Here is a 13,789-nt window from a genome sequence, read left to right on the forward strand (position 1 = left end):
TGGGATGCTGAGATGGGATGCAGTGACTTATTCAATTCACATGTGCTTTCATTTCTTCTTCAGAAGGGAAGGCAAAGGCATTTAGCAAAACCTTTACAACCGTGCATACATCTGTCTCCATCCATCCCCATATCTACTCTTTGGAAAGTCAGAAAGATGCCTTCTATTTCCACCTTCCTTTCTACTCCTTCCCACCCTAAAACCTCCCCAAATCATGCAGAAAACAAAGCTGGTCTTTTGGGTGTCCCTCATCCCACAGAGTGGGAGCTGCTTCCAGTCTTTTCCTGGTGTTTCTTTGTGAAAAAAGCATTTCTGCCTTAGTTGGTATGGAATTCTCATTCTCTTCCTAGGTCTTCTTCATTTCCCATTCCTTGGCTTTCTGTAGCACCCTTCCTTGGTTGGAGGCTACAATGGATGGGCTCCTTTTCCTCAGCTCAGAAACACAGTTGACAGGGAGAGATTGTTCTGGGACACTGTTCTGGGGTTTATTTGCAGTTTCCCCACACTTCTTGCTGTTCACAGACACCCCCAGGGCCAGGCCCCCTGCCAGGGACTGCTGCAAGCACTCCTTCACAGCCACGAGCTTCAACTCCAGGTCAATCCTGCGCTCCTCCTTCTCCCGACACTGAGTTTCTAGGGTGGCTACAGCTTCTTCCAGGGCCTTCAGCTTTGCTCCTGGGCTGCTCCGGATGGCTTCTTTCAGCTCCCTCTTCTCCTGCCGCAAGGCCATTAGTTCTGTCCGAATTGTCTCCTTCTCTTTCTCCAGCTTCTCTTTTTCTACCAGGTACCTTCGGGCATCCTCCTCAGCTCGGTTCTTGCCATACTTGTATTGATTGGCACTGGAAGCATGGCGCTTGACTTTGACCTGAGGGTCCACTCGGTGGGACTTCTCACTGCAGGAGGATGCATGGCGCTTCACCTGTGCCCCCGTGGGGTGCTGAGGCTCTTCATCCTGCACCTTCTCGTAAGGGACGTCATCATAGACACGGGGCTCAGGCCACTGATCCTGGCAGGATCTTGCGTACAGGAAAGAGTTGCGCCCAGCACTGACAATACTGGTTAAGGTCTCCACGTCCACGTAGTCATAATGCAGAGCCTCTGGGGTGACTTTGGAGCCCATCTCCACCAGCAACAGTCCAAGCCAGCGACCCATGTCTTCTGAACTGCTTGCCTCCAGGATGGCCACTTCCTGTTGGTTGTGCAGAATCCTAAAGGCAAATGGATGCCTGGGTCCAAAGCCTGGAGCCACCTCACAGCCCCGGAGGGCGACGGCGTTCACGTGGGTCCGCAGGTCCCCACGCTCCTTGTGGAAATACAGCATGTTGCACTTGAGGCGACACCAGCGTTCCTTCCAGCCCTGGTTCACCAGCACGTTCAGATAGCCACAGCACGGAACTTCCTCCTCAGCAGAAAAGGTCTGCAGGTCCTCGGCCAGAGCTTTCTTCTTGGAGAAGCTGATGATACGGGTGATCTTGCGGCCAGCAGCCCTGCTCACAGAGCCCTTCAGTTCAGCCAGGCTGTTCTTCTTCCCCTTGCCATGTTCACAAGCCTCCCGGTGGCCGAGGGTGGAACTGCTTTCACTCATGCCCAGGCTGTCGGAATCTGAGGTTTGCTTCTCTTGGGACAACCTCTTGTCCAGGTCCAGCTGGCTCAGGAAGACTGGGGATCTGGGGACTTCCAACCCCTCGGCTCCTCCAACAGGCTTGCTGACCTCCCGGATGACCTTCAGCCACTCCTCAGCCTGCTCTCTGCTCTGCAGGGCCAGCACCAAGACCTCAGTGGCTCCCTGGGAGAGGCGCAGCTCATGGCGCTTGTGCCGACTGTCTTTGGGGATGTAGAGGGCACTACAGGCATCAAGTGCCAGCCTCAGGTGTGGCTGCCGGTCCTTGGAGCTTTTGTAACACAGGAGCTGGTCCTCCTTGATGACGGTCAGCTGCTTGGCCCACTGCCCGAAGCGCTTCTTCCGAAGCAGGAAGGCACATATCCTGCAGTCCCGTACCAGGAGCATGGAGGACTCTTCTGAGGGCCACTGGTGCCGGGGCTGTGGCCCCTTTCCTTCCTCCTCTTCCTCATCATAGGACTCATAGGAGCTGCTCATGGGGTCAGAGTCATTGTAGGAGTTCTTCAGCTCGCCGTTCATCCTAGTGGTGGGGTAGCTGCTGTCTGCGTCTTCATAGTACCCATCTACAATTGACTGGGCGGGGCTGCAGCCATTTTGCGAGCTGATGTATTCAGGACACTTGCCGGGTCCCAGAGGAAGGGCCTCTTCATAATAGTCCTCGGGGGGAGGCTTGTTGGGCAGTGGTGGAGGCAGGTCAGCTGCATTTCTCAGAGATGGGCTCTTGTCTGGCTCTGGGCTGGCTCCTTTACTGGGTTCCATGTCATCTTCTGGCATGTCCTGAAGATCACTGAAGTCACAGTCAAATTCTTCAAAGAGGGTCTCCACGAAGCTGGGCCCCGAGTGCAGGTCTGCAGAATTCACGTACAGGTAGGAGGCTTCTTTGGCTGGGAGGGGCTGCAGGTTCTGCAAGATGGAGGCCACGGCCATCTTCTTCTCCAGGGTGCTGTCACTGAGGTACTCATGGTCCAGGAGGCTGAGCAGTCCAGTGAGCTCTGGGAGCAGCTGCTCCAGCACCCGGCCTCGGTCCATGGCGGCCGGGACCTCCGGCGCCGCGCGCGGGGCGAGGCGGCCGAGCGTGCGCTCCCGCGTCTCCCGACGGCGCCGGGGCCCAAATTTTTACTATTTTTATGTCCAACTAAATGCAGTAACATAGTGAAATAATGTGTACTTGGCACCTTTCTTCTCCACATACCGTATTATTAAAGGAAGGGAATATCATGGAATGTCATATACCTATTATCTGAGAGATTACCATCTATGAGAAAAGTCTGTCCAGGGTTAGAGAGACACAGAAAATAGTTCCCATTTCAGAGACTTTACAAGTTATGTGCTTATGGGTGAAAGATGAGCAGATACTTAAAGGGATACTTTGTCTCAGCCACTTAATGATGAACAAATTACAGTGGGGTTTATTTTCAGGAAAGGAGGATCTAATATGAAGCAAGGTATAAGGCACTGTGTTCTCCAAATTCTACCTTTCTACAGAAATCGAATACTAGGGAAAACCAGGCTGAAAGTCTAGCCCTGGATAAAACAGTTAGTCAAATAAAAAACTCCAGAAAACCTCACCAGCAGAATGGAAGGAGGGGAGAACAGAATATCTAAACTAGAAAACCAGGAGGCAGAACTAATACAGTCCAACCAAGAGAAAGGCAAGCTAATAGGAAGATAAGAATGAGAATTTCAAGATATCTATGAAAAGATTGAATATAAGAATGCAGTATATTGTAGAATAAGAATAATATCAATCCATAGGCTTAGTAGGCATTTTCAATAAAATCATAGGAGTAAAATTTTCCCAAATTGGGAAAGAAATTCCAATGCAGATGCAAGAAGCTTTTAGAACACCAAACAGACAAAATCTGCAAAGAACCTCTCCTCACAATGTTACAATTAAACTACTAAACACACAAACCAAAGAAAATATATTGAAAGTAGTTACAGAAAAAGGGCCACCTACATAGGCAAGCCCATCAGAATAATAGCAAATTATTCAACACAAATTCTAAATGCAAGTAGGACTTGGAATGATATATTCCAAGTTCTAAAAGATAACAACTGTCAACCAAGATTACTTTATCCTGCAAAGCTATCTATTGAAATGGATGGAGAAACAAGGATATTACACAACAAAAGCAGAATAAATGAATTTATGATAACTAGACCACCTCTACAGAAAATACTCAAAGGAATACTTCACAATGGAGAGAATGTAAAACACACACAGGAGGAAATATTAAGAAACAATCAATACTGAAATAAAAGCTTAAACAAGCAAGTAAAGGGGAAACCAGAAGCACTACAACACACAAAGAATGGAGAAAATCAATACGTACATATCCATAGCAACTGTTAATATGAATGGCCACAATTCACCAACCAAAAGACACAGGCTTGCAGACTGGCAGGATCCTGCCATTTGCTGCCTTCAGGAGACTCATCTCTCAATAAAAGACAGACACTGTCTTAGGGTGAAAGATTGGAAAATGATATTTCAAACAAATGGGCCTAGGAAACAAGCAGGAGTTGCTATCCTAATATCTTGCAGAATAGACTTAAAATCAACATTAGTGAGGAAAGATAAAGAAGGTCACTTTTTACTGATTAAAAGAACACTCCAACAGGAGTGTCCTAAATATGTACGCACCTAACATGCAGACACCCAATTTTACCAAACAAACACTATTAGAAGTAAGGTCACAGATAACAGCAAACACAATTTCAATGGGTGATTTTAATACCCCAATCTCATCAATTGACAGATCTTCCCCACCAAAAATGAACAGAGAGACATCTGGATTAAATGATGTCATGCCACAAATCGACCTAACTGATATATACATAAAATTCCACCCAAACACTGCAGAATATATATTTTCCTCAGAGTACATGTAACGTTCTCTAAAATAGACCATATATTAGGACACAAAGCAAGTTTTTACAACTACAGGAAAACTGAAGTAACCCCAACTACTCTTCTGACCACAATGGGATTAAACTGCAAATCAGCAGTAAGAAAATCTACACAAATCAGATGTATTTAACTATGGCAACTTTCTGCTCAGAATCATGTAAAATAAATTTTGATTCATCCGTAAGTGATATGCTTGGCAGGAAAAGCGCAAGGGATCCAAAAACTGTTAGCGTACCCATATAGAAACTTCTTACACATTATTCATGACTTTCCAACAGAAAGTTAAGTAACAAAACTGACAGTTACCAATAAAGCTGGCTCATTAAGTCATAGTTTATCATATGCTTCTTTGATGTGTAAATGTAAAACATACAATCCTTGCACATATCTCCATCACTTTCTGTGTTTTGTTTTATTCTCCAAAAGCAGCCTGTTTCTGTAAAACTGCAGAAGAGGAGAGAAAGCATTGGAAGAAATAAGACAAAAATGAATATGATCAGCTTCCCCATGTCTCAAAACTCACAGTCTGAGCTCTGATGTAATAGGCAGCCTGTTTATGTGTGTGGATCCATCCGTACTACTATTGCTGACTTGAGGAGATATTTATATCCCTAATTTCTTGCTTTGTTGTCTTTGTTATCCTCACTTGAGGAGTACAGAACACAGCCCTTGGGCTCTGCATCTGAGTGGATTGTGTAGAAAGTTGAACAAAGTTAGGTAATTCCTTTCTTGTGAGTTGAGATACATCTTGGGACTTAAAAATAAGGCTCAACTGCCCTGACTTATTTCCTTATTTCAACTATAATTAATATTTTAAAATCATTAGCTGGGCTTGGCGACACATGCATTTCTTCCCAGCGCTTGGGACACAAAGTTAGGAGGATTGTCGTGAGTTCAAGTCCATTTTGAGAGTACATAGTGAATTCCAGTTCTGCTTGGGCTACAGAAAGACACTAACTTGAAAATAACAAACAAAAAAATCATTACTCACTGATTATATATCAGCAAGGAATGAACCTCGAGAATTATGAGAGGCAGGTGCCCAGAAAGTAGGGGTCATCAGCCATGAAGCGGGGTAGGACTTATCCTTGAGGACAGAAAACAAAATTTTAGTGAAGAGTGTTGAGCATATTGTAATTAGTATTTACTGTCATTATTTCATTTTTTATTGTTTTAAATATAAATCTTCTTTATTAACAACATATTTTACTTGTGTACACCATGTATTTGTTCCTTTTTATCCCTCATTCTTGCCCCAATTTCTCTGGGGGCCTTCTTACATGGGGTTATAGGTATTCCCCATGGGGTTGTGGGATATGCATTGTGGGAGCAGCAGTCAGTGATTTCTGTGGGGTGGGAGTGCCTCTCATGATGTTCCAACATGTGGATCTTACAGTCTTTGTGCCCCACCTTCCACAAAATTCCCTGAGCCATTTTGGCTGGTTGTTAAATCTACTTCAGTGAAAAGTTCTTAGGAGCCTCTAGATCTCTGCTTTGGTAGGTGTTGAATATCCTCAGGTTCTGTCTCCTTCACCCTAATGCTGGTTATCAGGTTCACTCTGGAAGTAGCATTCTTGCTCATCTCAATTCCTCTGGGTTTTCATCTGTGGCTTGGCTGACACACAAGGGGTAGCTAATGTCCTTGTGTCTCCCTACATTCTGAAAAAGAAGAGATTCTCCAATTGAGAATGAGTCAGTGTATTTTAATGTGCTAAGCATTATTCATTTAAGGAGAATTTCATGTATGTAACTGCTCTTTTAAAAAAAGTCATGCGATCTTGACACTGGAAAGCATAATCTTTGTGTCCATAGGATTATGGTCTGGTTCTCAATTCTGGATATGGGAATTGAGTTAAGTATTATTAAGTATTATTTGGGCCTTAGGAGCTTTGTAAGTTGCCTTTATTATGTTAAGATATGAACCAACCATGGCAATTCTCTCCAATGTTTTGATCATGAAGTGATGTTGTATCTTGTCAAAGGCCTTTTCTGCATCTATGGAAATGATCATGTGGTTTTTCTGTTTAAAATTGTTTATGTGGTGTATTCCATTGACAAATTTCTGTATGTTGTACAACCCCTGCATTCCTGGGATGAATCCCACTTGATCAAGGTGGATAATGCTTTTGATGTGTTACTGGATTCAGTTTGCAAGGATTTTGTACAGAATCTTTTTTTAAAAATTTTATTTTATTTTTTCTCAATTTGTAAAATATTTTCCATGATTATAAAAAATGTCCCATGGTAATACCCTCCCTCCCCCCACCTTTTCCCCTTTGAAATTCCGTTCTTCATCATATCCCCTCCCCATTTCAATAAGTCTCTCTTTTATTTTGATGTCGTGATCTTTCCCTCCTCTTATGATGGTCTTGCTCAGGATCTTTAAGTGAAAGTTCATCATGGAAATTGGCCGGTAGTTTTCTTTTGGCATCTCTGCCTAGTTTTGCATTTAGAGTGATACTAGCTTTGTCGAAAGGGTTGAGGAGCTTTCCCTGTTCTCCAATTGTGTAGCACACTTTGAGAATGATTCGTTTGAGTTCTTCCATGATGGATTGATAGGATTCAGATGAGAAGCTATCTGGTCCTGAACTCTTCATTTTGTGGGGAAGTTTTTTTTATTATTATTACTTTTTCAATCTTGATGAGTGTGATAGGTTTGTTTAGGAGATTAATTTGGTCTGACTTTAGCTTTAATAGAGGGTATGTGTCCAGGAATTTATCCATTTCCTCCATATTATACAGTTTTGTGGAGGAGAGGTTTTTGAAATAAGTCCTGATGATTCTCCCAATTTCAGTTATGTCTGTTATGACCTCCCCTTTTTATTTTGAATTTTGTTACATTGAAGCTTGTCTTGTTTTGCTTAATAAAATTGGCCAGTGGTTTGTCAATCTTGTTCATTTTCTCAAAGATACAGCTCTATGTTTTGTCAATTTTCTTAATTGTTTTCTTAGTATCCAATTCATTAATTTCTTTTCGGTTCTTAATTATTTGTTTCCATCTGGAGCTTTTTGGGTTGGATCTTTCTTGTTTTTCCAGTGCCTTTATATGTATGGTTAGGTTATTGAGTTGGGATCCGTCTGTCTTTGTTATGAAGGCATTTAGTGCTATGGATTTTCTCCTGAGGACTGCCTTCATTGTGTCCCATAAGAATTTCCATGTTGTATTCTCATTGTCATTTATTTCTAGAAATTTCACAATTTCGTTTTTTTATTTCTTCCTCTATCCATTTATTGTTAAAAATTGTGCTGTTCAGTTTCCAGGAGCCAGTGAGATGCTGGGTGGGCATTTTGTTGTTAATTTCTGGTAATATACTATTGTAATCATATATCATCCAGGGAATTATATCAATCTTCCTAAGTACATGGAGGCAGGCTTTGTGAACTAGTATATGATCTGTTTTACAGAATGTTCTATTGGATGCTGAGAAGAATGTGTAGTTTGTAGATTTTGGATGGAATGTTCTGTACATGTCTGTTAGGTCTAAGTAATCTATGGTTTTGTTGAGCTTTCTAACTTCCCTGATCAGTTTCTGTTTGGATGATCTGTCTATTGCTGATAATGGTGTATTGAAATTCCCAACTATGATGAGGCTGGTGGTTATTTCTGTTGTATTCTCAAGTAGGTTTTGTTTTATTAATTGTGGTGGCCCAGTGTTTGGTGCATAAAGATTAATGGTTGTGATATCTTCTTCATAGAGCATTCCCTTGATAAATAGGATATGGCCTTGTTTGTCTATTTTGATTATTTTTGGTTTGAAGTCTATTTTATCTGATATTAATATAGCTGTGCCTGCTTGTTTCTTGTTCCTGATTGCTTGGAATATTGTTTTCTACCCTTTCACCCTGAGGAGGTTCTGTCTTTAATGGTGAGATGGGTTTCTGTAAGACAACAGATTGAGGGGACTAATTTTCTGATCCATCCTGTTAGTTTATGTCTTTTGATGGGTGAATTAAGGCCATTAATATCTAGTGTAATAACTTTGAGATAGATTTGATCCGTGCCATATTGTGTTGGTATATGTGGTTGGGTGTTTGCATGGACATTGATGTTTTTTGAACCTTCTCTCAGTTTGGTTATTGTGATCTGCTTCTTATGGGCATTTGAGTGTGATTATTTGATTCTTCTCTGTGGAAAATTTCCTGAAGTACTCTGTAGGTTTGGTTTTTTGTTCATATTTGTAAAGTTGAGTTTTGTCATGGAAGGTTTTTCTTTAACCATCTATTATGAGGGATATTTTTGCTTGGTAGAGTAGTTTGGCTTGGAAGCAATAGGTTCTTACAGTTTGCAGTGCTACATTCCAGGCCCTTCTGTCATTCAGGGTTTACACTGAGATATCTGATGTGATTCTGATGGGGTTACCTTTAAATGTGATGTGTTGTTTTTCCCTAGCTGCTTTTAGGACTTTCTCTTTCATGTCCATGTTTAAAGTCTTAATGACAATATGTCTTGGAGATTTTCTCCTTTGGTCCAATGTGTTTGGAGTTTCTTTAGCATCATGAATCTTTGTGGGTCTTTCTTTTGAACAAGTGGGAATGTGTTCTTCAATTATTCTGTTGAATAAGTTCTCCATTCCTTTCATCTGAATTTCTTCCCCTTCTAGTATTCTCATGATATAAATGTTGGGACATTTGAGGGCTAGAGATGTTGGACTGACAGATTTAACATTTTTAAGCTGGAAAACTTCAAGCAAGTTAAATTTACTGGTACAGAGACTGACTTTAGGTTACTCAAGCTTTTTCTTTTTAACACATTAGCAACCTTAACGTGATCCAATTGCTTTACGTTAAAACAATGGAAAACATGCCTGAGAAAAGACTGTCATAGAAATGCAAAGTCTTGGAAAGAGTTGACTGCAGAAGGAACCTGCTTTTCAAGGCTATGATTTGTTTCGTTCCTGAATTAAGAATATGGCTGTGTCCTGTACAAGTGGTATTGGTTTCAGCAGCATGAAAGTTGTGAGGAGTGGTTGTGAATTGCACAGGGTTCCAGTAGCTGCTGCTGAGATGCAGCATGAGGTAGGGCCTGGTACCCTGATAGGCAGAAAGAGCCTTTGGAAGATGGTTCGTGGCTTGCATGGAGACCTGAAAATATATTTGATATACCAAGACTGTGCAAGGGCTACCATGGAGGGCAGCATTGGTCTAGGATGGAAGTGTTCCCTGGCTACTCTGCCCAGCTATAGGGGCAAATTGGAATATCTGGAGACTGTCAGTTTCTTGTTATATTGAACTTAAACTGCAGAAGTTTGATATTGTTTCATGGTGGTTGAGTTTGCATAGTTTTAGTTTCTCCATGCTATGGATTATACTAGTTGAAAATGTTTACTCTGTGAGTTAAGTTGTTAGAAGTGTTTAACTTGTATGATTTTACAGGTCTTAGTATCTTAAATTGGTCAAGACTGTGGGGACCCTTGAAGGTGAACTGAGTACAATTTACAAAGTATGATGCTTATAAATCTATTGGGGGCCAGGGGCAGAATGTGGTGGTTTGAATAGGTGTCCCCCAATATATTCCGTGTTTGTGTTTGCCTCTGCAGCCACCTGGCAGTGTCACTGGGTGGATCTTAAGGTGTGATGGTGGGTTTCAGATTTCAATCTAAAGATATGCAAAGTGTGCCTAGCTGGAGTTCCTGAAGTGTGCTGTGTTTTTGGCTTTTAGGCTTATGAACCCCCACCCCTCCCTCTCTTTCCTTAGACCTGTGAAAGCAGAGCAGCTTCTCTGTCATTTATGGAACTTCCTCCTGAATATGTAAGCTTCAAAAAATATCCCTTCCCCCATAACTGTGCCTCATCTGGAAGTTTATCTTAGTGAACCTGAAGCTGTCTGCTACACTACCTTACCATTTTTATGAGCCCCAAATTCTCAAGTTCCTATTCCCCATAGAACTCAGAGACCAAGGAGAAGTAATTTGCTGCAGCTGGCTTCTGTGACCTCACTTAGTGGCTGGACAGTCGTGCTGCCAATTTAAATCAGACAGCCATTTGGAGTAAATAAAGAGCCAAGGCCTGGCTCAGATGAGGAACAAGCTGACTAATGTGCTATTTTTGCTTCTATAACAGTGCTTGCTTAGCTATAGCCCCCGCACCCTGATTCCTAGAGAGCCTCCACCCAACAACATTCCAGAGATACCTAGCAGTCTCTTGCAAAAGATAAGTTCTGCAAACAGCTCTTGGAAAATATAGGTTCTGCAAACAAGTTACTGACCTAAGATAAGTAGGCTGGAGTTCCCATGCATGCCCTCTCTGAAATTCCTGTGTGTGACCTCTTAGAACCAATCATTTTAAAAGTCGCAATATGATATAAACACGGTGATCTTTTTTTCTATATAAACCCCTTCCCTCTGAGGGTCAGGGCTCTCTCACTCACTACTGCTGTGCCAGACTGTGTGGACCGAGGCCAGGCCTAGGCTTGCATTAAAGAAACATGCTGCTTTTACATTTGAGTGTCTCGGCTTCTGTGCAGTTCTCTGCGTGACTCCTGGGTGACTGGGGATCTTGGCTCCTGGTCAGGGGTCTTGGCACAACAGGACTAGGATGGATCACAGACATGTGTGGCAATGCCCAGATGTTTACGTGGACTCTAGGGAATTGTGCTCAGATGATTTCAGTAACACTCAGATCTTCATGCTTGTCTGGGAACTGCTCTTATCAGAAGAGCATCTCTCCAGTCTTGATAAAGTATCATTACCCCAAGTGTGGTGGTGCATGCCTGTACTTTCAGTGTTCAGAAGGTGAAGGTATACAGGAGTTATATGAGTTCAAGGGCTACATGAGACTCTATGCCAAAGAACAAAAGCCGAAAACAAAGGTCTTCCTTGTTAGCATAACGTTTCTTTGTTAATGTGGGGGAATTCATCTGGATATAAACTCTGCCACTTGGCTGGGAGTTTTGTAATAACTTGGAAGCCAGTAGTTGAGGAAATCTCCCTGTAGAATTCAACTATCACAGACTTCCAGCACCATGGTTATAAGTTCAGCTCCTGAAAATACTTGGACTTCGATAAAAACATGGTCAAATGTAAACTATGCTAAGTAAATGACTTAATACCTCAGTAATATAAAATAGCTTTAGTATGTAGTTACATAGAGGATTCATGAAAACACTTATTCTGCCAATGCTAAATTGACTCAACAGTGAGAAATGTATCTATTTAAGGGTCATACATGCTTTGTGGCTGATGGGCCCATATTGACTCAGCTAGTACAAATACTTTCCATATGAAAGGTATCTGAAGTGCAGACTCCTCAATGAGATTTTCTTAGAGGCTGGGAAGGTTCAGAACAACCCTTCAGGCTGTGTGGGCCAAGTGTTGTCCATTGCTTCTACCTACCTCTGCTGTTGTGGATTGAAAGCAACCATACATAGTGAGTGGGTAAACTAATAATCTGGCTGTTTTCCAAAGAAGCTTCTTTTAAACATCAAAATCTGAATTTTATCTAATATCCACATTCATGAAATATTATTCTTTTTACCCCAGCATGTTGAAAAAGTTCATATCCTACAGACATAAAGAAACACATGTCTACCCACAATAGGCTTGTGGCTATAATTTTCAACTTGTGCTCCAATTGGAGATGTGCATTATCAATCAATCTTCTATATATCTATCAATGTATCTGTCTACCATATATTACATATCATCTGCAGTTTGGTAACTATAAATTTTGTCATACTTTAAAATGCATAAACTTAAATTTTCCCAAAATAGTGTGGGATCACCTTGCTACATGATCAATTATTCATACTTGTTTATCACTCTAATGCTTTCTATGTTTATATGCATTGCTTTTCTTTTCCTTTCTCCTTCCTTCATCTCTCTCCATCCTTCCCTATATCCCTCCCACTCTCCCTTCCTTTCTATCTCCCTCTTCATAATATCCCTTTTCTGCCCTTTCTCTTCTCTTTTGTATCCAGCCTCTCACCTCTCTCCTCTCTTTTCTTCTTCCCTTTACCCTTTCTCCCCAGTCTCCCTTCTCTCTCCCTCCTCTTCTCTCTCCTCCTGTAAAGGTACACTGGTACGGAACTTATTATATATGCAAGGATGTTCTTCAACTTCTAATCTTCCCATCTCTACCTCCCTAATGTTGGGCTTGCATATGTGTGCCACCAAGCCTTGCTTACATATGATTTTATTTAAAGAAATATTGAACTGTTTGAGAGCAATTCCAATGACATTTCAGTTTCTGAGCGTGCAAGAACCTTTCTAACCTAGGAAAATATGAGCTGATTCATGTTCATTGGTGGCATGCAGTGGGTGCATTTTATTCAATTCGCTAGCCTGGCTCTGTAGAGGCCCATCCTTCAGGCTATTGGTCCTAGCAGTGCCTCCTCAGCTGGCTGTCAGCATCCCTCCCCTGTCAGTTCCTCATCATGAGTCTCATCTCTGATGGAAACCTGGAGTGCCAACATGGAGTGATAGAGCTAACACACATTCGAAATGTTTCTTCTAGAAATATTTTATTTTATCCTTCTTCACTCTGTTCTCATATGGAGCTTTAGATAGAGAGTACTACAGTTCTGTTTGAAAACCTCTACTTTCTGTCAATGTATTTTTGGTATAAAATAGCCTTTAATATCTTCATAAGTTGTCAGGGAAGTGAATTTATGTAATCAATCCATTAAGCCATTATCTTTCTTCATGGATGAAATTGTGATGTGTGTGTATATAAATTCATACATTAACTCAATTGAATAGTAATTAGGCTTTTTTAAATGAATTTAATAAAGTTTCTTTCATAATACTGTAAGCAATTAGAATGGTTTTTCCTTTGGGGTCCTAACTTTAGTGTAATTTATGTCAACATATGTTTTAATTCACACATTACGCTCAGCTTAATGAAACCAAGTAAAATACTATGTGTTATCTGTATTCAAAAGAATTAACTGAAAAAATGTTTAGAAAATTCTTTTATATCTTTTGTTGCTTGAACATTTTCTTGCATTTGATAGTATTGTGTTTCTTACATTATTAATATTTAGCTCAATTGTGATCATATATGTTTCCACATTTCATGAGGTTAATGATGACTCTATGTCAGACACTGACCTTTAAAACTGAGAAGCTAGACTCTAGTATAGATCAGGTATAACTGAATTATGTGGGTGGATAATTCTTGCACAATAAAATGAGGGGTTTAGTGATGTTCTGATTCTCATTACTAGGGAGAATAATAACACATGCACTTCAGGTGGAATTTTCCATTTGTATTTGCAAAAATAAGAGAACTCTTCTGTAAAAGATATAAACTGTAGG

At 41.3% G+C, this 13,789-nt stretch overlaps 1 protein-coding gene across 1 annotated transcript; it reads right to left on the minus strand.

Annotated features, from left to right (window-relative positions):
• Nucleotides 1-327: 327 nt before the first annotated feature.
• Nucleotides 328-2,669, minus strand: LOC123457429 (actin filament-associated protein 1-like 1). The gene has a single exon (XM_045141347.1). The coding sequence runs from the start codon at nt 2,648-2,650 to the stop codon at nt 347-349; it is 2,304 nt and encodes a 767-aa protein (XP_044997282.1). The 5' UTR covers nt 2,651-2,669; the 3' UTR covers nt 328-346.
• Between the last annotated feature and the right edge of the window lie 11,120 nt (nt 2,670-13,789).

Source organism: Jaculus jaculus, unplaced genomic scaffold (assembly GCF_020740685.1).
Source record: "Jaculus jaculus isolate mJacJac1 unplaced genomic scaffold, mJacJac1.mat.Y.cur mat_scaffold_46_1_974171_arrow_ctg1, whole genome shotgun sequence".
Taxonomy (NCBI): Eukaryota; Metazoa; Chordata; class Mammalia; order Rodentia; family Dipodidae; genus Jaculus; species Jaculus jaculus.